This window comes from Salvelinus sp. IW2-2015, linkage group LG7 (genome assembly GCF_002910315.2).
Source record: "Salvelinus sp. IW2-2015 linkage group LG7, ASM291031v2, whole genome shotgun sequence".
NCBI lineage: Eukaryota > Metazoa > Chordata > Actinopteri > Salmoniformes > Salmonidae > Salvelinus > Salvelinus sp. IW2-2015.
In genome coordinates this window covers 24,741,003-24,764,395 of record NC_036847.1, presented here as the reverse complement: position 1 = coordinate 24,764,395, position 23,393 = coordinate 24,741,003, and the positions used below count along the sequence as shown (strand labels likewise).

The window sequence follows — 23,393 nt, the reverse complement described above, 5'->3', positions numbered from 1 at the left end:
TTTGACCCAAGTTTAACAATTTAAAGGCAATGTTACCAAATACTAAATGAGTGTATGTAAACTTCTGACCCACTGGGAATGTGATGAAAGAAATAAAAGCTGAAATAAATATTTCTCTCTACTATTACTCTGACATTTCACATTCTTAAAATGAAGTGGTGATCCTAACTGACCTAAGGCCTAAGCAGCATACCACCCTGCATACCACTGCTGGCTTGCTTCTGAAGCTAAGCAGGGTTGGTCCTGGTCAGTCCCTGGATGGGAGACCAGGTGCTGCTGGAAGTGTGTTGGAGGGCCAGTAGAGGCACTCTTTCCTCTGGTCTAAACAAAGATCCCAATGCCCCAGGGCAGTGTTGGGACACTGCTCTGTGTAGGGTGCCGTCTTTCGGATGGGATGTTAAACGGGTGTCCTGACTCTCTGAGGTCATTAAAGATCCCATGGCACTTATCGTAAGAGTAGGGGTGTTAACCCCGGTGTCCTGGCTAAATTCCCAATCTGGCCCTCAACCATCACGGTCACCTAATAATCCCCAGTTTACAATTGGCTCATTCATCCCCCTCCTCTCCCCTGTAACTATTCCCCAGGTCGTTGCTGCAAATGAGAATGTGTTCTCAGTCAACTTACCTGGTAAAATAACGGTAAAATAAAAGGCAAGGAATTTTTATTCTGATTAAATGTCAGTTATTGTGAAAACCTGAGTGTAAATGTAATTTGCTAAGGTGTATGTAAACTTCCGACTTCAACTGTAGGTAGGAAAATAATCCAATGTATTCCTTTTTGAGATTTAATTTTAAGGTAGCAAAATGTGAAGACCGTGAGTGTTCAGGTGGGCATTTGCGCTTCAGCAAACAAAGGAAAGGAGGGGTGCTGTGAAAGGGCTGTGTAGACTTGTACTAGGGACTGAATGTCTGTTTGAACAAGTAGAGATGGTTTATTTCTGAGAACTCCAGTGGGAAAGTATGCTATCTAATTGCACGCTACAGCATTCTGCTTTCCCACATTATCCAAACACGTTTCGTATGGCAGTATGCCTACTTGATAACTATAGGCTATTTATGACTTTGTTGTATAGTTTTTGTCACAGTCCTCAGTTTATAATGTGGAGACCATGGCAACAAACTTGTAATCTCTTATTTAATAATATTTGCGCTCAGTGTGTACATGGTCGCCAAAATACTCAGATGATCCATATGGTTTTATGCCTGGACTACAACATTGTGAATACCCAGGTCGCCTTGAAACTACAGTAGTGTGCACCGTCCGTTGCCATTTATGGTTYGAGAGGTTAGCTAGGGAGTGACGTTTGTTAGGGAGTGACGTTTACAGTGCCGAACGAGGTTCATTGATGTCTTGGTTGAAGTATATTTTCGACCTAGATTCATTGAAGTCAGCAACTCCAGTGAGGCGGCGGGGAGACCAAAACACGGTGAGTAACGATTATATCTGGCCATAACAACCGTTTTGGGCTAATCAATACTCCAATATAGATATAGGTCGGTGAAAATTTTTGAAATGTGTCAGATGGCAAAGTAGGACAGCTAACTATGGTAGTTGCTCGCTAGTCACAGCGAAAGTCTAGGCCGGATGGAAGGGAGGCTAACGTTAGCGAGCTAAAGCAGCTAAGTTAGCTAAAACAGTTAGTTACAACAGCTAGCATAACAAGCCGAAGGGAGTTGGCTGTAGCTAGTTCGCCTTAGCTAACTAGCTATTTTGGCTAATTGGCAATTGATGGACATACCATTTAACAAGTTAGCCACTACATGGTTGGCTCACCCAGATCGTGGACTGTTAGCTAGCTGTAACTTTAAATCGGTCCAGGATGGCAAACGTAGGGGTTAGCTTAGCTAAATTGCTAGGAAGGCAACTTCGACAGCTAACTAAATAGTAACTTGGCTAGCTAAGTTAGATGCAGATTGTTACACCAGATAATGCGATTTAACCAACGATTTTTGGTATCCAATACTGGGAGTTACAGGTTAGGTACTGTTTGGTGTGATACATAGAATTTCCAACCAAGTAAAGGAATAATCCACCCCAGAAATACAATCAATTTGTTGAAAGCCTATGTTCAGTGGGTAAAAAGATTATCTCCATGATTTAACTTGTAAGTGGTCTGTTTGAAATCTTGTAGGAACTTGTCATATATATTCTTAACAAAAATATAAACACAACAAGTAAAGTGTTTTATCCATGTTTCTTGAGCTGAAATAAAATATCCCAGAAATGTTTCATACGCACAAAAAGCTTTCTCTCAAATGTTGTGCCCAAATTTGTTAGTGAGTATTTCTCCTTTTCCAAGATAATCCATCCATCTGACAGGTGTGGCATATCAAGAATCTGATCAAACAGCATGATCACAGTTGCACCTTGTGCTGGGGACAATAAAAGGCCACTAAAATGTGCCGTTTTGTTACACAACACAATTCCAATGATGTCTCAAGTTGAGGGAGCGTGCAATTGGCATGCTGATTGCAGGAATGTCCACCAGAGCTCTTGCCATAAGAGCTCTGGTGGAGAGCTCTCTTGCCATAAGAGCTCTTGCCATAAGAGCTCTTGCCATAAGAGCCAACGTCGTTTTAGAGAATTTGGCAGTACGACCAACCGGCCTCACAACTGCAGACCCAGTGTAACCAAGCCAGCCCAGGACCTCCACATCCGGCTTCTTCACCTGCGGGATCATCTTGAGACCAGCCAGCCGGACAGCTGATGAAACTGAGGAGTATTTCTGCCTGTAATAAAGCCCTTTTTGTAGGGAAAACTAATTCTGATTGGCAGGGCCTGGCTCTCCAGTGGGTGGGCCTATGCCCTCCCAGGCCCACCCATGCCTGCGCTCCTGCCCAGTCATGTGAAATCCATAGAATAGGACCTAATGAATTAATTTCAATTGACTGATTTCCTTCTATAAACTGTAACTCAGTAAAATTGTTGTTTTATATTTTTATTCAGAATACATGGTTCTCGTCTAGCCCAAAGGCCAGCAGAGGGCGATATTGAGTCGTTCCCATCTTACCATCAAAACGCAATGGATGCAGCCGATAATATCCCCGTGGACGGGTTCGTATCTAAAACATTCTCTATTCATGCTGCAATGGCATCAATTTCCTCTTGAACTATAGTTAATGGTGAGAAGGTGAAAAAAGACAGGGACAATTTGTGCTCTTTATGAAACACCATTTTCTACCACCATGCGAAAGTGGCTAATGCCTAGGAATGCTAGTCCTGGATGTTGCGTATTGCGTTCAGCCAATCAGGTTGCAGCAGTCTGTTCACCCCTGGCTGAATGCAGGGTGCAACATCAGTAAGTAGCATTAGCCACTTGCATGGCAGTGAAATTGTGTTTCAAAAAGAAAGTATGCATATTTCTCCCTCTCCTTCTCGCCATTAAATCTACTTAAGGATGAAATTGACGCCTTAGCAGCCTGAATGGAGAATGTTTTTAGGTACGAACCATCAATAGTACTATCTGCTGGCCTTTAGGCTAGTTCTCGTCACTGGAGATAGGGGATAACACACTATCACATTTTAATAACGCTTTTAAAACAATTACCTGCTTTTCAGACCACCAAATCATCCAATAAAATGGTATTGGCATACTTGTCTAGAACACATCCATCCACCTATATCGTCATGACAATGTATATATTACGTTTAGATGTGCTCAATCTAAACAGTGTAGCAAATTATTCAACACAGTTTCTCCAAGTACCATCTTTCAATGCGCCCTGTGTGTCTGGGAACAGGCTGTTGTTGCCATAACAACGTACTCTTGCACTCTGGGTGAGACTCCTAAATTGATAGTGCAGTTTGTTTAGGTGATTTTACAGCTAGCTAGCTACTTCATATGCAGATATTAACTGGTATTATTGTGTATAGTTAAGTTTGCTACTTAGCTAGCCAGCCAGCCCAGAGAGAGCATTGCATTGTGGGTTTAGTAGTTGACTTGAGCTGCAACAGATTTTCACATGCTGCTACTAAACTTATAACATTTGTTCACAAAAAATGTTGTGTTCACATATTACTGTTATTTAACACTGTTAATCATAGGAATTTGTGTTTTGTGGTGGAATTATCCATTTAACTTGGTGATACAATCTTCGTCTCGATTTGGCCAGTTGCAGGTGGTGCATTTTGAATTTAGAAAATGCTCCGTTATTACACTGAACAAAAATATAAATGCAACATGCAACAATTTCAAAGATTTTAGGGATGCATGATTATATCGGTGAACGTATCGGAATCGGACGATATTAGCTAAAAATGCCAACATCGGTATTGGCCGATGGATGTCTAGTTTAACGCCCGATGTTCAAAACCGATGTCAAAGTTGACATGCACACCTATATAACGAAGGTATATGATGTAATGACGCCACGTAAAATTTTGCCCTATACGTGCAACACAGCATTCCTAAATTAACCCACAATGTCTGCTGTGTGGATCGAGCAGTCAAGCAGTCATTTCATTCAAAGAGTAACAAAATTTCAGCGAGACAACAAAGGCGAAATCCATTAAAGCCAAGATAATGGATTTTTTTGCCCTTGACAATCAACCGTTCTCTGTCGTGGGTGATGTTGGCTTTCGCCGACAATTCGAGCACCGGTTAACACTAACAAGTGCGCTACCTTTTTTATTTTTTTCCCGGGGGGGGATTTTATTTTGTTGCCCTAACGAGTTAGACAGTAATAGCGTCACTGCTATTAGCTTCACGACAAGCATACTATGGAACTCCGTTTGGGTCCTTGCGTGTCAAAAATGATACAGTAGCACTGTCAAAGCTGAACAAAAAAAGTCAGCAAACAAGCAAACACCAGCCATGAACGATGTTTACAATACCGCGTTGGTAATAACGCATCATTTGTTCGACCGTAACTTCTGGGTTAGCTAGTTTTAGCTTGGTCCCAGCACCAATACAACCAGCCTGAAAACAATGACCAATAAAAATGCAGTCATTTTCATTATTCTTAGCAATGATTTAGTAATCCTTGTGAGAAAGTATTAGCTTGGTTGCCGCTTGTTGTTCGCCTATTGAAGTTGAACTTCAGTTCATGAAAAATAATAGCTAGCCAGCTACTTAAACCTGTTGTCCAAAGCTAACGTTAAAAGCATCCAGCTAGCTTCATCTGTCTAGTGATGCTCGCCGGCTTATGTGTTGTGATGCTAGCCACAATAAGGATTAGGCACAAGTGGAATTTGCGGTTGCCTTCAAAATCAAAGTATGTCATTGACAGTGAATTAATAGAATTATGGCATACTTTTATTTTGAATACTAACTGCAAATTCCACTATTGTGGCTAATCCTTATTGTAGCTAGCTTCACATAGATGGGTCCAACCACCATTAATCAAATAAGAATTGTCTTTTATAAATTAAGGGTTATTTTAGATGACACCTAGCTATATAGTTAGCTACTGAAACAGATTGTTCTTCCCCAAAAACATAGCAAGACGACATTGTTTAAATCCATGAGCTAGCTAGCTTGTTTTATGACCAGCACTGTAGCACTGCGCAACAACTTTACGAGTATCATAGCATACGTATTGACGAATCGTTGTGACATATGAAATACGAGTGATAGCGTAATCAATGTGTAATAACTATGTAAAAAATGTATGAACGCGTTAAAGTATTATGTGATGTGATGTGCAGTCATATTCAGGTCCTGATTGGTCAACAAGCTTATTTGACACGTTAAATAGTATATTCTTGGACACGCAAAGACCCAACCATAGAAATCCTGGTTGAGAATGAAACCACTGAACAACGAAACAGCACAGCAAGTAAGGGAAAGAAATAGGTTTTGATTATGTTTTACTGGTCATGGGGACATACGTAAATGCGAACATAATCATTTTATAGTCTGTGCATGTGTGTAACCTTTTATTTAACTAGTCAGTTAAGAACAAATACTTAATTACAATGACGGCCTACCCCGGCCAAACCCGGACGACGCTGGGCCAATTGTGCGCCGTCCTATGGGACTCCCAATCACTGCCGGATGTGATACAGCCTGGATTTGAACCAGTGACTGTAGTGACACCTCATGCAGTGGCTTAAACCGCTGCATCCGTGTAACTATTTAACTGTACTAGAATGCTTAAAAGCCCGCAACATTTTTTATATCGGTTATCGGTATTGTTTTTTTTGCAAGGAAAATATCGGATATCAGTATCGGCCAAAAATGTTATATCTGTGCATCACTAGTAAATCAGTCAATTGAAATRAATTCCTTAGGCCCTAATCTATGGATTTCACATGGCTGGGAATACAGATATGCATCTGTTAGTCACAGAAACCTTTAGAAAAAAAGATAGGGGTGTGGATCAGAAAACCAGTCAGTATCTGGTGTGACCACCATATTCCTCATGCAGCACGACGCATCTCCTTCGCATAGAGTTGATCAGGCTGATTTTGGCCTGTGGACTGTTGTCCCACTCCACTTCAATGGCTGTGCGAAGTTGCTGGATATTGGCGGGAACTGGAACACGCTGTCGTACTCGTCGATCCAGAGCATCCCAAACATGCTCAATGGGTGACATGTCTGGTTAGAACTGGGACATTTTCAGCTCCCAGGAATTGTTCAGATCATGGGGCTGTGCATTGTCATGCTGAAACATGATTGTGGCAGATTAATTTGCATGATAATGAGCCTCAGGATCTAGTCACGGTATCTCCATACATTCAAACTGACACTGATAAAATGCAATTGTGTTCGTTGCCTGTAGCTTATGCCTGCCCATACCATAACACCAACGCCACCATGGGGTACTCTGTTCACAACATTGACATCAGCAAACCGCTCGCCAACACAACACCATACACTGTCATCTGCCCACTACAGTTGAAACTGGGATTAATCTGTGAAGAGCACACTTCTCCAGCATGCCAGTGGCCATCGACGGTTAGCATTTGCCCACTGAAGTCGGTTATGATGCTGAACTGCAGTCAGGTCAAGACCCTGGTGAGGATGACAAGCACGCAGATGAGCTTCCCTGAGATGTTTGTGCAGAAATTCTTTGGTTGTGCAAACCCACAGTTTTATCAGCTATCCGGGTGGCTAGTGTCAGACATTCCRCAGGTGAAGAAGCCGGATGTTGAGGTCCTGGGCTGGCGTGGTTAAATGTGGTCTGCGGTTGTGAGGCCGGTTCGACGTACTGCCAGATTCTCTAAAATGGCGGAGATGGGTTATGGTAGAGAAATTAACATTAAATTCTTTGGCATCCGCTCTGGTGGACATTCCTGCAGTCAGCATGCCAATTGTGCGTTCCCTCAACTTGAGAAGTCTGTCACATTTTTTATGACAACTGCACATTTGAGTGGCCTTTTATTGTCCCCAGCACAATGTGCAGCTATGCAATGTTCATGTTGTTTAATCAGCTTATTGATATGGCACACCTGTCAGGTGGATGGATTATCTTGGCAAAGGAGAAATACTCACTAACAGGGATGTAAACAAATTTGTGCGAAAAAATTGAGAAATATTGTTTTTACATATGGAACATTTCTGTGAAATTTTATTTCAGCTCATGAAACATGTGACTTGTTTATATTTTTATTCAGTATACAGTAATTGTTTTGCAACATGAAGTAATCCAACAATGTGTATGCCGCCATCTTGTCTATTTCAAATCTTCTCTCATAGGTTATGATCAAACGTAGCAGGCATAGAAGGATCCCTGAGCGGAGTCCCTACTTCTGTTTTTTTTTATGGGAAACTGAAGTTGGGTTGAAAATACTGTATCCCTGAAAACCAGAAACATCCGCTTTCTTCCGATTCCGTGGAGAGTGCATTGATCGAGACAGGTGAGTGTCATCATGACATGCTGCACTTTGGGGTGGAACCACCTGTCTCAATCAATGAGGGGGGAAAAAATTAAATGGAGAAGATGGCGACGTACACATTGTTTGATTACTTAATGGAGCAAAATATTTCTTTGTTTTAGTAACGAAGCCTTTTCTAAATTCAAATGCACCACCTGCAACTGGACACTGACATTTTAGAAGATGCATCTTTGGCAGAATCGAGAACAAAGCTAGTATCGCCACGTAAAGGTTGGTAAAAATGTTGTGCTACACCAAACAGTACCTAACCTGTAACTCCCAATCATGGATAGGGCTGTTACGGTGACCGTATTACCGCCACACCGGCGGTCACGGGTAATGATGGCATTCAAATTCCACGTGTCCGTTTAGTCACAGTAATTAGGCTTCTCCAACTCTGATGCTGCTGATGGTCATTAGTAGCCTAACAAACTTGCTAACTGCCTGGTACTCAGCACTCTATTGTCCCTCATCACTCTGACATCAATGCAAATGTAATCGAAAATCTAATCAAACACTTCGAGATTTCATGTTGCGCAACATTTCTATAGGCTATGCAATTTTGTGAGAAAACAGAGTGATGGCCTCTTAAAAAGAGGATCCCATCAGCTTTCTATAGACTAGGCCTAATATATTTATTTCTCATCTTTTCTAATTATTAAGCACATTGCTTCTTTACAACACAAATATAGCTTACCTGGCTGGCATGAAAATAAACCACCAATAAACCTCCATTCGCTTTTTAAGTGTATAGATATATTTTTTTCCACTGCTTCTGTTTACAGACAAGTGCATGATAATGGTCCATTCTAAATCCAAACAAATTTCACACATTATTTACATTTAGTAAATGTATTTAGTATATGTAAAGATTAGATTAAGTCAAGAATAGTCTGCTGGGTGACAATATTAGCCTTTCACTTGTGAATGATGGCTAGTTTAAGGCAAGAAACGGCGCATGCCTTTTTTTTTGTGACTTTTTAAAATCATAGTCGCACACCTCATGTAGTCTAGCGCATAGGCTTATATGTTTTGTTAAGGTTTGTATCACAACTAAAGTTGCCAAATAACTTCTTAAAATGTAGCACATAATCTGCTTTACAACGGGTGTAGACCCTAAACTGGCATACATGCGCATTGCGAGAGTTTCATGTTTGGAGAAGACCATTTTCACAATATAAATGTACCTTTTTTATAATAAAATAATTGCATTTGTGGTCACTTTTGCAAATTTTTTATTTCACCTTTATTTAACCAGGTAGGCTAGTTGAGAACAAGTTCTCATTTGCAACTGCGACCTAGCCAAGATAAAGCATAGCAATTCGACACATACAACAACACAGAGTTACACATGGAATAAACAAAACATACAGTCAATAATACAGTAGAAAAATAAGTCTATATACAATGTGAGCAAATGAGGTGAGATTAGGGAGGTAAAGGCAAAAAAGGCCATGGTGGCGAGGTAAATACAATATAGCAAGTAAAACACTGGAATGGTAGATTTGCAGTGGAAGAATGTGCAAAATAGAAATAATGGGGTGCAAAGGAGCAAAATAAATAAATAAATACAGTAGAGGAAGAGGTAGTTGTTTGGGCTAAATTATAGATGGGTTATGTACAGGTGCAGTAATCTGTGAGCTCCTCTGACAGCTGGTGTTTAAAGCTAGTGAGGGAGAAGTGTTTCCAGCTTCAGAGATTTTTGCAGTTCGTTCCAGTCATTGGCAGCAGAGAACTGGAAGGAAAGACGACCAAAGGAGAAATTGGCCAGTGAGATATACCTGCTGGAGCGCGTGCTACGAGTGGGTGCTGCTATGGTGACCAGTGAGCTGAGATAAGGCGGGGCTTTACCTAGCAGAGACTTGTAGATAACCTGTAGCCAGTGGGTTTGGTGACAAGTATGAAGCGAGGGCCAACCAACGAGAGCGTACAGGTCGCAATGGTGGGTAGTGTATGGGGCTTTGGTGACAAAACAGATGGCACTGTGATAGACTGCATCCAGTTTGTTGAGTAGAGTGTTGGAGGCTATTTTATAGATGACATCACCGAAGTCGAGGATCGGTAGGATGGTCAGTTTTACGAGGGTATGTTTGGCAGCATGAGTGAAGGATGCTTTGTTGCGTTCTAGGAAGCCGATTCTAGATTTAATTTTGGATTGGAGATGCTTAATGTGAGTCTGGAAGGAGAGTTTACAGTCTAACCAGACACCTAGGTATTTGTAGTTGTCCACGTATTCTAAGTCAGAGCCGTCCAGAGTAGGGATGCTGGACGGGCGAGCAGATGCGGGCAGTGATCGGTTGAATAGCATGCATTTAGTTTTACTTGCGTTTTAAGAGCAGTTGGAGGCCACGGAAGGAGAGTTGTGGTGTGTAACGGTGTGTTCATGCTAATGGAACATTTGCGCTTATAGCCTACTGCTATGTGCGCATTGCTGTGCTCTTAATGTGAAGAAATAGCCTAATAGTTTATCAACATTTTAAGCTAGACGTTCTGATTAGTTGCGTCAGGCTCATTGCATTAAAACAGTTTTTTTTTATGCTAGTGGTCTATTTCTTTCTCGAATAGAATAGGTCAACTTTTGAACTATGGGGGATAGTAGATTAATATAGCCTCGTTATTGTTATTTTATTGTGTTTTATAATTTTTTACTTTAGTTTATTTGGTAAATATTTTCTAAACTCTTTCTTGGTTAAGGGCTTGTAAGTAAGCATTTCACGATAAGTTCTACACTTGTTGTATTCGGAGCTTGTGACAAAAAGTTTGATTTGATTTTGGATAAGGACGCACGCTGTTGCGTCCCCGATGTCTGTCTTCACTTATAGCCTTAGATAAAGATCTGATCATGTGAAGAAGAGCCATGTGAGTGAGAGGTGCTTTGCCACGCAGCCCGAAGAAGGGAACTATAATTATTATATTTAGCCCAAGGGCACAACGGCCACTGGCTGCAAAAAGCATGGATTCTTTTAGGGGGCATTATGGCCACACGAAGGGGGTGCAGCCGGGAAATTCGAGGCTTTATCAAGTGCTCGTCAAATTGTGAATGAGAGACTGATGAAATGTGTACAGCCTGTGCAAAAAACAAAGCTGAGATGCCTTTTCATGCGACTTTATTCAAATCAATAGTCGCATCATGCAGTGATAGAATGTATTGACAATCAAAACATATAACCCAACATTTGTATCACAACTAAAGTTACATAACTCTAAATTAAGCATATAGGAATACCTGTTTCTTTGTTAACCGCTCAACACAGAATAGCAGCATGTGCGCACTCCCTTAAATCGTTTGAAGAAAATATCCTTTCTATTTTATTCAGTTCAATTCTATTCTTCATACTATAAAATAATGTCATGGAAAATCGACGCAAATCTTGTCTGCTAAATGAACTAGTGTAGACCACAGCCTTATTGTATAGCCAGATCATAGCCTAACATAAGGACAACTTAAGCTCAGTGACTTTCAACGTGGCACCGTCATAGGATGCCACCTTTCCAACAAGTCAGTTCGTCAAATTTCTGCCTGCTAGAGCTGCGTTCTTTGGAGTGGTGATTCACCCTTTGGTAGTCCAACGGACAAATCTGGGTTTGGCGGTTGCCAGGAGAATGCTAGCTGCCCCAATGCCTAGTGCCAACTGTAAAGTTTGGTGGAGGAGGAATAATGGCCTGGGGCTGGTTTTCATGGTTTGGGCTAGGCCTCTTAGTTCCGGTGAAGGGGAATCTCAATGCTACAGCATACAATGGCATTCTAGGCGATTCTGTGCTTCCAACTTTATGGCAACAGTTTGGGGAAGGCCCTTTCCTGTTTCAGCATGACCATGCCCCTGTGCGCAAAGCGAGGTCCGTACAGAAATGGTTTGACGAGATCGGTCTGGAAGAACTTGACTGTCCTGCACCAAGCGCTGACCTCAACCCCATTGAACACCTTTGGGGTGAATTGAAATGCTGACTGTGAGCCAGGCCCAACATCAGTGCCCGACCTCCCTAATGCTCTTGGCTGAATGGAAGAAAGTCCCTGCAGCAATGTTCCAACATCTAGTGGAAAGCCTTCCCAGAAGAGTGGAAGCTGTTATAGCGGCAAAGGGGGGGGGGGGGGTTGTTCGACGAGCATGTGTCCACATACTTTCTGGCAAAGTAGTGTATGTAAATAGCAAGGGTGGCTAGTGTTGTCTTTTGAGAATTATAATTGGATGCATGACATGCCATTCAGGAGAACACCCATGTGCAATAAAAGCAAATAATTAACCACATTCCCATCAGGTTCTCCTTTGTATGCATTTAAGATTGTCAAAAAGATGTGTTATCCATAGATAAAATAATTGTCTCTCAATTTAGAGAACTCTGACATGTTTAAAGTAGCAGATGTTTTATAATCTGCCAGAAACTCTCTCACTCAGAAGTCTGAAAGAAGCCAGGAATGATTTGGCTGTCTGACTGATAAGCAAAGTCAGCTTTTATGCAGTAAATTGCACCTCAATTTTGAACAGAAATCTGAGTAAACACAGATAACCTTATGTTGCCCATTCATTGGCACATTCTGCATGGGTTTCTTTTGTAGTTCTAACAATGGTCTGGTTTTCTTATCATTTAGGCCTTTTTCAACTTCACTTTTCAAGTGAGGATTTTGAGACCATATTGATGGTGATGAGTAGATGATTCGGCCTAATGTACGCCTACCGTTTGACAAAATGTTTCCCACTCCCTCAAAGTGCAGGCCTAAGATTATTTTCAAAAAGTGAACTGCAACTTATATATTTCTTCTGTCTTTTTCCTATCTTTGTGGGGATTCTCTGGCATAGCCTAAATCCTTTGGCTCCCACCACAGCCTCCACACCTGTGTGTCCTGGGAACTGCTAGCCTTCCCTCACCAGATGTAGTGGGGAGTTGTCGTTTCCAGCCTTGTACACGGTAGGTTATGTCCTTAAAGTGGGTGTTTTTGCTGGAAAATGAGTTTGTGCAGATACTATGCTATTAGGCTATATGCTGCTTGGGAATGATCAACTCGCATAGCGTTAGTAAAAAGAACTACAAAAAGTTGTCTAGCTACAGGTTTTCAGTCCAGTTAACTGCTGTCTACTGTGTTAACTGGATCTGAACCCTCAATGACTTGGAAGATATCAAGAGGCTAGTGTTCTCACTGCCAGTGGGCATGGTGGATGTGCCAACATCCTGTCAACATGGAAACACTCTCCATATCAGCTGTGCTTTGCAGGAATTCTAAGATTGGGATTGACCATGTGAAGTTCTACAAGCATTTATTTGCTTAAGTGCTACTCCAGATGTGTTATCTCTAATCAGAAAGAGGCTACTAAAGGCTGTGGCCACGTCAGATATAAATTAAATGCCTTTTTGAAACGTTTTTGGCAGACACTTTGTTTAGCATTCTTACTGCGTCTGTGGGTTCTAAGTATGCTTCTAGATTGGAGCTGATATCGGAATCAAACACACGCTGCCTTTCTTGGTCTGGTCATTATTTTACATCAGTGGTCATTCTCTTACTCTAATCTCTGTTCTGTTTTCTATATGCACAACATTTTCACAAAGGGGGGGTGTATTGCAATGGCCTGAGGATTGAATGGACCTTTGTAGCATCCCTCATACCGCCCATCTGTCCATTGTAGGCTTGTGGTGCTGCTGTCCTTTGCAATTTGTTAGATTTGCGTAGTGGGTTAGGATTGTTTCTCTGCACATAAAACCAACATTTTCTCATGGAGTAGCTTTTGCCATTACCTGGTGGTTATTCCTATTTGACATAAGACATGTTGATTTATTGGTGGAAAAGATGCATGTTAAACACGTTGTTTCCAATATGGTCCCCAATGGAATAAGCACAATGCAGACAAAACAAAAATAGGTTTTGTGGGGATAATATTCTGGGGGAGAAGTGTCTCTCTTGGCAGGTGCCTCACATTTCCATGGCTGGCTCCAAGACAGAACAGGAAATGCGAATTGAATAGGTTTGTAATATCAAGTCATAAATGCCTGACTGTTTTAAGAGTTTTATAATGTTGTGCTAATTTTACAAGCCCTACTTATCACTGTGCCAAGCTGATGGAGGTGGCGACTCCTCGCCCCACACAGCCTGCTCCTAAGCATGCTAATGAGATTAAGCTATTTGTGGTACTGCGGCTATTACCCACCAACTCCATAGAGACTGAGCTGTGTGACAATTAGCATCAGCTCTCTGCCACTTACTCAAGTGTTAAAGATGTAGTGCATAATCCCGAGGGTGGAACAAATCTCTGGGTTATTTTTGCTCTTGTCTATTTGTTTCCTTCTTTTGAAAAGGGAACATGGCCTCATGTCAGCTGATGTCCCTGGGTAGTGGTGGGATGGAGGGATTCTTTTTTTGGCAGAGGGAGAGGAGTTTCAGTTCCTGAATATGTGTTGTCAAAGGGATACCACAAGCAGACTGTTATGTTCAGGCTGAGCTATGTATGAGTAGTTAGATAATGGGCAAGCTGAGGGGAATGAACAACTGCAAAATGTTACGTCTAGATCTGATGAAAGCTGAAAGACATTATTGGGTTCTCATCTGTGGCTGGCAATGTGTTAAATTTATATACATAGTGACGTAAGTAGGCCTAAACAATGCTCTCTCTCTTGTCTCTCCTCTTGCAGACCTTTGTGCTGTCTAGTGAAGTAACCCCACCATGCGTGAATACAAGCTTGTGGTGTTAGGCTCCGGCGGTGTCGGCAAATCTGCACTGGTGAGTAGTGCCTTGCCTAGGTTTCTATTAAGGCATTCTGGGTGTAAGTGATTTGAGTGGGCATTTGCTTTTGAGAATTAATATCACTATTTATGTTCTTCTTTCCTTGCTTATTCTCTTCCAGACTGTCCAATTTGTACAAGGTATTTTTGTGGAAAAATATGACCCCACAATAGAAGACTCCTACAGAAAGGTATGCTGCCCTAAAGTTACTAAGAGCTCCATTGCCACCACTTAAGTGTCAAAATGGTACTAAACTTTACTCCCTCTCCCACAGCAAGTTGAAGTGGACGGGCAGCAATGCATGCTTGAAATCCTTGACACAGCTGGAACAGTAAGTAGAACATGTCCACGTTAGCCATTGTAACAGATTGTATGACGGCAGTAAACGTTAGCCATGGTAACAGATTGTATGACGGCAGTAAACGTTAGCCATGGTAACAGATTGTATGACGGCAGTAAACGTTAGCCATGGTAACAGATTGTATGACGGCAGTAAATATGACCAGTATGTCATGGAGTCTTTCATCTGCTGTTTTACAGGAGCAGTTCACAGCAATGAGGGACCTGTACATGAAGAACGGTCAAGGCTTCGCTCTTGTATACTCCATCACTGCACAGTCCACGTTTAACGACCTACAGGACCTGAGGGAACAGATCCTGAGAGTAAAGGACACTGAGGATGTGAGTATTGTTGTTATTCAGGGCTCAGTCACTGTCGTTGACACTGACACATGACCCAAACCGGCTGCGCACATGCGCCATTGTGCATAAATGTATATTGTCCCCCCACACCAAACACGATCATGACACGCAGGTTAAAATATCAAAACAAACTCTGAACCAATTACATTAATTTGGGGACAGGTCGAAAAGCATTAAACATTTATGCCAATTTAGCTAGCTACCTTGCACTTGCAAGCTAATTTGTCCTATTTAGCTAGCTTGCTGTTGCTAGCTAATTTGTCCTGGGATATAAACATTGAGTTGTTATTTTACCTGAAATGCACAAGGTCCTCTACACCGACAATTAATCCACACATAAAACGGTCAACCGAATAGTTTCTAGTCATCTCTCCTCCTTCCAGGCTTTTTCTTCTCCTGACTTTTTCTTCTCCTGACTTTATATTGCGATTGGCAACTTTCATAAATTAGCTGCATTACCGCCACTGACCTCGTTCGTCTTTCAGTCACCCACGTGGGTATAACCAATGAGGTGATGGCATGTGGGTACCTGCTTCTATAAACCAATGAGGAGATGGGAGAGGCAGGACTTGCAGCGCGATCTGTGTCACAAATACAACTGACTTCTATTTTACCCCTTGGCAACGCAGACGCTCATTGGCGCAATAATTTAATAATATAGACTTCTACATTTATTTTGCAACGTGGGTATAACCACGTAATAGAAGTCAGTTCTATTTGTGACGCAGATCGCGCTGCAAGTCCTGCCTCTCCCATCTCCTCATTGGTGTAGTCAGCCTGGGAGGATGTGAGTATTGTAGCTATTCAGGGCTCCGTCACTGTTGTTGATGTGCTTCCAACACTTAGGCCTTGTTGTCAATGCATTTATTACAGCTGTTATGATCACTATGATTTGTATGCAGTTATGTTCTAAAGTGCCTTCATAAATTATTCACACCCGTTTACTTTTTCCCCACATTTTGTTGTTACAGCCTGAATTTAAAATGGATTAAATTGAGATTGTGTCACTGGCCTACACACAATACCCCATAATGTCAAAGTGGAATTATGTTTTTAGAAATGTTTACAAATTAATGTAAAATCTGAAATGTGTATTCAACCTCTTTGTTATGGCAAGCCTAAACATTAAAATAAATTTGAAAAAACAACAGCATTTGCTTAACAAGTCAGAAGTTGCATGGACTCTGCGTGCAATAAGTGTTTAACATGATTTTTGAATGACTATCTCATTTCTGTATCCCACACATACTATTCTGTAAGGTCCCTCATTCGAGCAGTGAATTTCAAATGACAGATTCAACCACAAAGACATGGGATGTTTTCCAATGCCTTGCAAAGAAGGGCGCCTATTGGTAGATGGGTACAAATAAAGAAAGCAGACATTGAATATCCCTTTGAGCGTGTTGACGTTATTAATTACACTTTGGATGGTGTATCAATTCACCAAGTCACTACAAAGTTACAGGCGTCCTTCCTCACTCAGTTGCCGCAGAGGAAGGAAACTGCTTAGGGATTTCACTGAGGTCAATGGGGACAATCAACATTGTAGTTACCCCACAATCAAATCAAAGTTTATTTGTCACGTGCGCCGAATACAATAGGTGTAGACCTTACAGTGAAATGCTTACTTACAGGCTCTAACCAATAGTACAAAAAAGATATTAGGTGAACAATGGGTAAGTAAAGAAATAAGAACAACATTAAAAAGACAGTGTAAAATAACAATAGCGAGGCTATATACAGTAGCGAGGCTATAAAAGTAGCGAGGCTACATACAGACACCGGTTAGTCAGGCTGATTGAGGTAGTATGTACATGTAGATATGGTTAAAGTGACTATGTAGATATGGTAAACAGAGAGTAGCAGCAGCGTAAAAGAGGGGTTGGGGGGTGCACGCAGTGCAAATAGTCCGGGTAGCCATTTGATTACCTGTTCAGGAGTCTTATGGCTTGGGGGTAAAAACTGTTGAAGCCTTTTTGTCCTAGACTTGGCACTCTGGTACCGCTTGCCATGAGGTAGCAGAGAGAACAGTCTATGACTTGGGTGGCTGGAGTCTTTGACAAGTTTTAGGGCCTTCCTCTGACACCGCCTGGTGTAGAGGTCCTGGATGGCAGGCAGCTTAGGCCCAGTGATGTACTGGGCCGTACGCACTACCCTCTGTAGTGCCTTGCGGTCAGAGAGAGGCCGAGCAATTGCTGTACCAGGCAGTGATGCAACCAGTCAGGATGCTCTCGATGTTGCAGCTGTAGAACCTTTTGAGGATCCCAGGACCCATGAGGGGAAATAGGCTTTGTCGTGCCCTCTTCACGACTGTCTTGGTGTGCTTGGACCATTCTAGTTTGTTGATGATGTGGACACCAAGGAATTTGAAGCTCTCAACCTGCTCCACTACAGCCCCGTCGATGAGAATGAAGGCGTGCTCGGTCCTCCTTTTCCTGTAGTCCACAATCATCTCCTTAGTCTTGCTTATGTTGAGGAATAGGTTGTTATTCTGGCACCACCCGGCCAGGTCTCTGACCTCCTCCCTATAGGCTGTCTCGTCGTTGTCGGTGATCAGGCCTACCACTGTTGTCGTCTGCAAACTTAATGATGGTGTTGGAGTCGTGCCTGGCCATGCAGTCATGGGTGTACAGGAGGGGACTGAGCACGCACCCCTGGGGGGCTCCAGTGTTGAGGATCAGCGTGGCAGATGTGTTGCTACCTACCCTCACCACCTGGGGGCGGCCCGACAGGAAGTCCAGGATCTAGTTGCAGAGGGAGGTGTTAAATCCCAGGATCCTTAGCTTAGTGATGAGCTTTGAGGGTACTATGGTGTTGAACGCTGAGCTGTAGTCAATGAATAGCATTCTCGCATAGGTGTTCCTTTTGTCAAGGTGGAAAAGGGCAGTGTGGAGTGCAATAGAGATTGCATCATCTGTGGATCTGTTTGGGAGGTATGCAAATTGGAGTGGGTCTAGTGTTTCTGGGATAATGTTGTTGATGTGAGCCATTACCAGCCTTTCAAAGCACTGCATGGCTATGGACATGAGTGCTACGGGTCTGTAGTCATTTAGGCAGGTTGCCTTTGTGTTCTTGGGCACAGGGACTATGGTGGTCTGCTTGAAACAACATGTTGGTATTAGACTCAATCTGTTGAAAATGTCAGTGAAGACACCTGCCAGTTGGTCAGCACATGCCCGGAGCACACGTCCTGGTAATCCATCTGGCCATGTAGCCTTGTGTATGTTGACCTGTTTAAAGGTCTTACTCACGTCGGCTACGGAGAGCGTGTTCACACAGTCGTCCGGAACAGCTGATGCTCTCATGCATGCCTCAGTGTTGCTAACCTAAATGACAGAGTGAGAAGAAGGAATCCCGTACAGACATTGGGGGAGCATGTCAGAGAAGATGGTGGCTTTGAGATAGAAATGTCATGGCTGATGTTTGCCAGTTTCAGCCATGCTCTTATTTCTGCCTCATGCAGAGTTTGTACATGATTGATTCATTGTCACATTATGGAGACTGATATGGCTTATATTTTTTTGAAAAGAATGAGGAAAGAACTGTCAACATCCCTCTATTTCTCCCTATTTTGTATCAGGTCCCCATGATCCTGGTAGGCAACAAGTGTGACCTGGAGGATGAGCGTGTGGTGGGCAAAGAGCAGGGACAGAACCTGGCCAGACAGTGGAACAACTGTGCCTTTCTAGAGTCCTCCGCTAAATCAAAGATCAACGTTAATGAGGTAAGTCCCACTGCTTTCACGTCGTCACCTGGACTGAATTAAAGTGGTTTATATCTCTTATTTGAAAGGAATTGCAACAACAACAAAAAAGTAATTATTGTCAAGTAAACAAGTGTGATTATCTGGAGCCTATGACAGAGTTAGTTAATGCATCTCTAACTACCAGCTCCTTTGCTCCTATTTAGATTTTCTATGACCTGGTCAGACAGATCAATAGGAAAACGCCGATAGAAAAGAAGAAAGCAAAGAAGAAGTCAAATTGCACACTGCTCTAAAGTTCTTACTTGCAGCAGCTCTGAGCCAGGTGAGATCCGGAACCTATATGTATTATGTTTTTGTACTGAGTCTAATTTGATCATAATCCCATGAGTATGTACTTGCATTGATATTTTTGCTTTCTATCAGAATAACCAGTCTCACGTTCTTCAGTCACGCATTCCATGTGCAATTGCTCTCACATGGAGTGTACTCTCCCCTACGTATTCATTTGGACAGTGAAGCTAAAACCTTTAATATGGCTCTATACTCCAGAATTTCGGATTTGAGGTCAAATGTATTAGGCGACATGAAAGAATGTCACCTGTTTATTTTAGGGTATTTTCATATCTGTTTTGCAGTTATGAAATTAATGCACTTTGTTTCTAGTGCCCCCCCCATTTGAAAGTGTCATAAGTATTTGGACAAAGTCACTTAGTGTATTACATTTAGTGAAAAGTTTAGTATTTGGGCCCATATTTCTAGCACGCAATGACTACATCAAGCTTGTGACTAATTTTTTGGGGGGTATGATATTTATGTCTCTAATTTTCTCACTCGTCATTATTCACAATTCATTCATGATTATCTGTAATCATGGTAGCAATGCAGCCACATTTAATGTAGAACTGTTCAGAAACATTCTTATTTACATTGACTCAAGATGACAATACATTATTTACCATTCATTTCTATTGGGCACAACATAATCTGAAACACAACCAAAACAAACTGCAAATGCATCCAACAAGTCACAAGCTTGATGTAGTCATTGCGTGTTAGGAAATGGGACCAAATACTAAACTTTTGACTATATTTAATACACTATAAGTGAATTTCATGACACAAAACGCTAACCTGCAAATTAAAGGTGACATTCTGTATTGTCGCCACATAAAACATTTTCTCAAATCCAAAATACTGGCGTATGGAGCAGAAAGTTTTAGCTTCACTGTCCAAATAAATACGTAAGGGTGTGTAAATCAAAGCACCTCTGGAATATCATTCCTCTGTGTCTCTATTACCTGTAGGAAACTGAATTACACAACTGTTGCCCATTTGGAAGGTGCCAGCATTCCAAGACCTTTCAACAACGTTTGGAGAAGTTTGATAAAGGCAGACAAGTAATTATCTTCCTCACCACTCTAATATTGGAGGATTCTTCTTCTTTGATACTCTTCTCTGCTTCTTAATGGTTACAGATCTTTTTGTCTTTTTAAAATGTTGTCAATGGGTCAGCCTTGTGAGGAAGAGTTTTGCCTTTCCCCTGTTTTGGAAATTATAATTTAAAAGAAGAGACCACCATGCGGATTTGGGGAATTAGGTTGTTTTGATTGCAAATATTGTCAGATCTTCGGCACATTTCAAATGACAAAACGTTTGCAAAATAAATCATGGGAAATGTTGGCCTTTTTCATTACCATACCCTTCTGCACTAATTGTGTCAACAGTAATGCATCAATGTCCATATGTTTTCTTTCTCCTACTACTCTTAAGTACTTTTATTCATCAAATAACATATTTCCTAAGTGACTTTGTTTTATGGGAAGCTGTAAGGCTTTCATATTTCCCATAATATATTCTGATTACTTTTTTGCATAATGCTGTGGAAAATGTATATTTTATAGAATGGGGGAAATGAGACTTGATTTGTTTGTCTTGAGGCTGAAAATATATTGTACTAAAAACCAACTCTAATATTGCTTCTTGTTACCCTGTCACAAAAGATTTTCCAGCTTTTATGAATGATTAAATTTTAGTACATTTTCATTATATTTTGTCAATGCCTTTTTATTCCTCTACATAATAGTAATTAAGTCAAAAGGTCAATCTGAAATGAACATGCTCTCTCAATAAAAATACATGTACAAGTGTGTAACTCAGTGTTACCCAAACTCAGTCCTGGGGACCCCAATGTGTGCATGTTTTGTTTTTTCCCCTAGCACTATACAGCTGATTCAAATAATCAACTCATTATTAAGCTTTGATTATTTGAATCAGCCAGCTGTGCAATGCTATGGCAAAAAACAAAACGTGCACATGTTTGGGTCCCCAGGACTGAGTTTGGGAAACACTGGTTTAAACAGGTGTGTGGTGTGAAATGGATTGTGTTTTTCAGTGTTGTAGAGTCTGGTCTCGGGACTACAGTGTCTTGGTCTCGGATCCATTTTTACACGGTCTTGGACAATGAGAACATGTAATTTATTTTGAGAGCAGATGAGATCAGGGACCTCATAAATTATAAATGTATGCATGGGTAATTTCTGGAAGACTGCGCACGCACAAATATTGAGATTCATAAACTTGGCGCAAGCTATACATACGCATGTTTCCCGTTATAAATCAGACCTGTTATAAAACTGTGTGAATGAGCATTATAACCACCTGAAAAACACCCATCATTCACCTTTTTATGGTGATTATGGAGCCCCACAATGCAGGTGTCATAATACCCATAACCTAGCAGTCAAACCGAAATGGTTCCAATTGTTTTTCCACCATACATTTTTCCCATAGGGGATTTTAGAAACACTTGAAATAAGGGCTGTGTTATGTGATATCTCATCCTGGCGTGATGTTTTGATAACCATGTAAATCTCTCTCAAACAAGGTGACTTTTATCCATATATTCAACTTTATTTACTCTGATTAGAAAATGTTAATTAGCTTCAACATAGACATCATGCAAAACTGCAAGCTCCTGCACGTCATCTCTAGCTGACACCTTTGCTAACAGCTATTGTCAATTTAAAACGTGCACAAGACAGTCCACAGAATTGTCAATTGAAAGAAATGTTGCCAATTTATTAGTTACTACATTTAGCTAACAGTTAATCCAGAGATTCTTACCTTTGTCTTCCAGATATTCATGCCGTTTGTGCTTCTTTATGATAACCACATACACAGCTAATTAGCATTTCATTTTGGGTGGGGGTAAATACAGGCCATTATATATTGATAAAAAGGCACCTTGTCCTAGAGAGATTTACACGGCTATCAAAAAAACTACATGAAACACAGACCTTATTTTAAGTGTTTCTAAAATCCCCTATGGGAAAAATGGATGGTGGAAAAACGATTGGAACCATTTCCCTGTTTGACCGCTAGGTATTACAGGTATTTTGACTCATACTGTGGTACTCTATAACGCCCTTCTTTGCTGTATACTTTGGAAGTATTGGAATTAGGCTGAGACATCCTAAGGGAAATAGTAATGGCAAACTTGATCAAATGTCTTTGGAGGTTGCAGAATGTTTGCGTTGGAACTAAAGTTGCTGTATCTATCTCTGAAAAAWAMAAACATTTACAAATAGTTTTGGACCTGTAAACAGATCGTTTGCGTTCAACTATGTTTTGCATTTACTTTTTCCCAAACCTAAATATACTGCACTGCCCGCGAATTCTAAAACATTTTCTACTGGGAAAAAATGTAAACTACTACTTGCAGTGGCAGCCTACACACTTCGTTGCAAAAGATCAACTGTCTGTTCACCTGTCAAATTATACTATAGGCATGTGTTATAAACCGCTCTCCCTTTCGGCTGCATAGAGCAAAAACAAATTATAATAGTTTATCTAATAGGCCCAATTAAATAAGATGCGGATAGTAATTTGTTGTACGCTACTTCGTGAATATGAACTCATCATAGCCAGAAAAGGTGAGGAATTTATTCTGCAATGGTTATGTATATTTATGTATTATGTTTATAATTAAATACTGTCTACTCGAGAAATGTGACATTACAGTATTCAGACAGCCTACAATAAAAAAGGTGAACCGTCTGTTCTACGGTTAAACTGCACATCGCATTGCGCAAAATACTTGAAATAGCTTATCTATTAAATGAGAGCTGGGAGGAATGGTCGCCTATCCAAACTTGTTTTATAGGCATTTAAACTATTTTGCGAGTATGAAACCATCATTTTCAGAAATGAGGAGGAATGTATTCTGCAATGAAGATGGAAATAATAGGAAATAGATGCCTATTTCAAATTATTTTAGAATCCAAAGATAAAATAAATAGGCCTAGATTTGTGCTCTTCTCATCAACAGGAAATGATTGCATATTATTATATTTAGCTACCTGTTTTTTTGTTATGAATAACAGTAAATCTTAGTGGGGCAAAAAAAAAAATGTTATCCAAGCCAGCAATGCCACGACACAACACGGCACTAAACAAT

The 23,393-nt window shown here is 41.1% G+C and overlaps 1 protein-coding gene across 5 annotated transcripts; it reads left to right on the top strand.

Annotated features, from left to right (window-relative positions):
• The first annotated feature begins 879 nt into the window (after positions 1-879).
• Positions 880-20,983, top strand: LOC111966669 (ras-related protein Rap-1A). Of its 5 annotated transcripts, XM_023991533.2 has the most exons (11): positions 880-1,427; positions 7,641-7,801; positions 7,942-8,050; positions 12,616-12,724; positions 14,438-14,526; positions 14,651-14,719; positions 14,804-14,860; positions 15,070-15,210; positions 18,812-18,955; positions 19,141-19,259; positions 20,242-20,983. In XM_023991533.2, exons 5-10 carry the CDS (start codon positions 14,470-14,472, stop codon positions 19,228-19,230), a joined length of 558 nt encoding a protein of 185 aa, XP_023847301.1. In that variant the 5' UTR covers positions 880-1,427; positions 7,641-7,801; positions 7,942-8,050; positions 12,616-12,724; positions 14,438-14,469; the 3' UTR covers positions 19,231-19,259; positions 20,242-20,983. The 5 variants fall into 5 exon arrangements, with proteins under 5 accessions (XP_023847301.1, XP_023847302.1, XP_023847305.1 ...); XM_023991534.2 differs by lacking the exon at positions 7,942-8,050; XM_023991537.2 differs by lacking the exon at positions 12,616-12,724.
• The last annotated feature ends 2,410 nt before the right edge of the window (positions 20,984-23,393 follow it).

What these genes read in the sequence shown, in the direction of transcription:
- LOC111966669 (XM_023991535.2), top strand. Translation starts at nt 14,470, where the DNA reads ATGCGTGAATACAAGCTTGTGGTGTTAGGCTCCGGCGGTGTCGGCAAA. An exon ending in GTGTCGGCAAATCTGCACTG is followed by an intron (nt 14,527 to 14,650) that starts GTGAGTAGTGCC and finishes ATTCTCTTCCAG; the next exon opens with ACTGTCCAATTTGTACAAGG. An exon ending in CAAAGATCAACGTTAATGAG is followed by an intron (nt 18,956 to 19,140) that starts GTAAGTCCCACT and finishes GCTCCTATTTAG; the next exon opens with ATTTTCTATGACCTGGTCAG.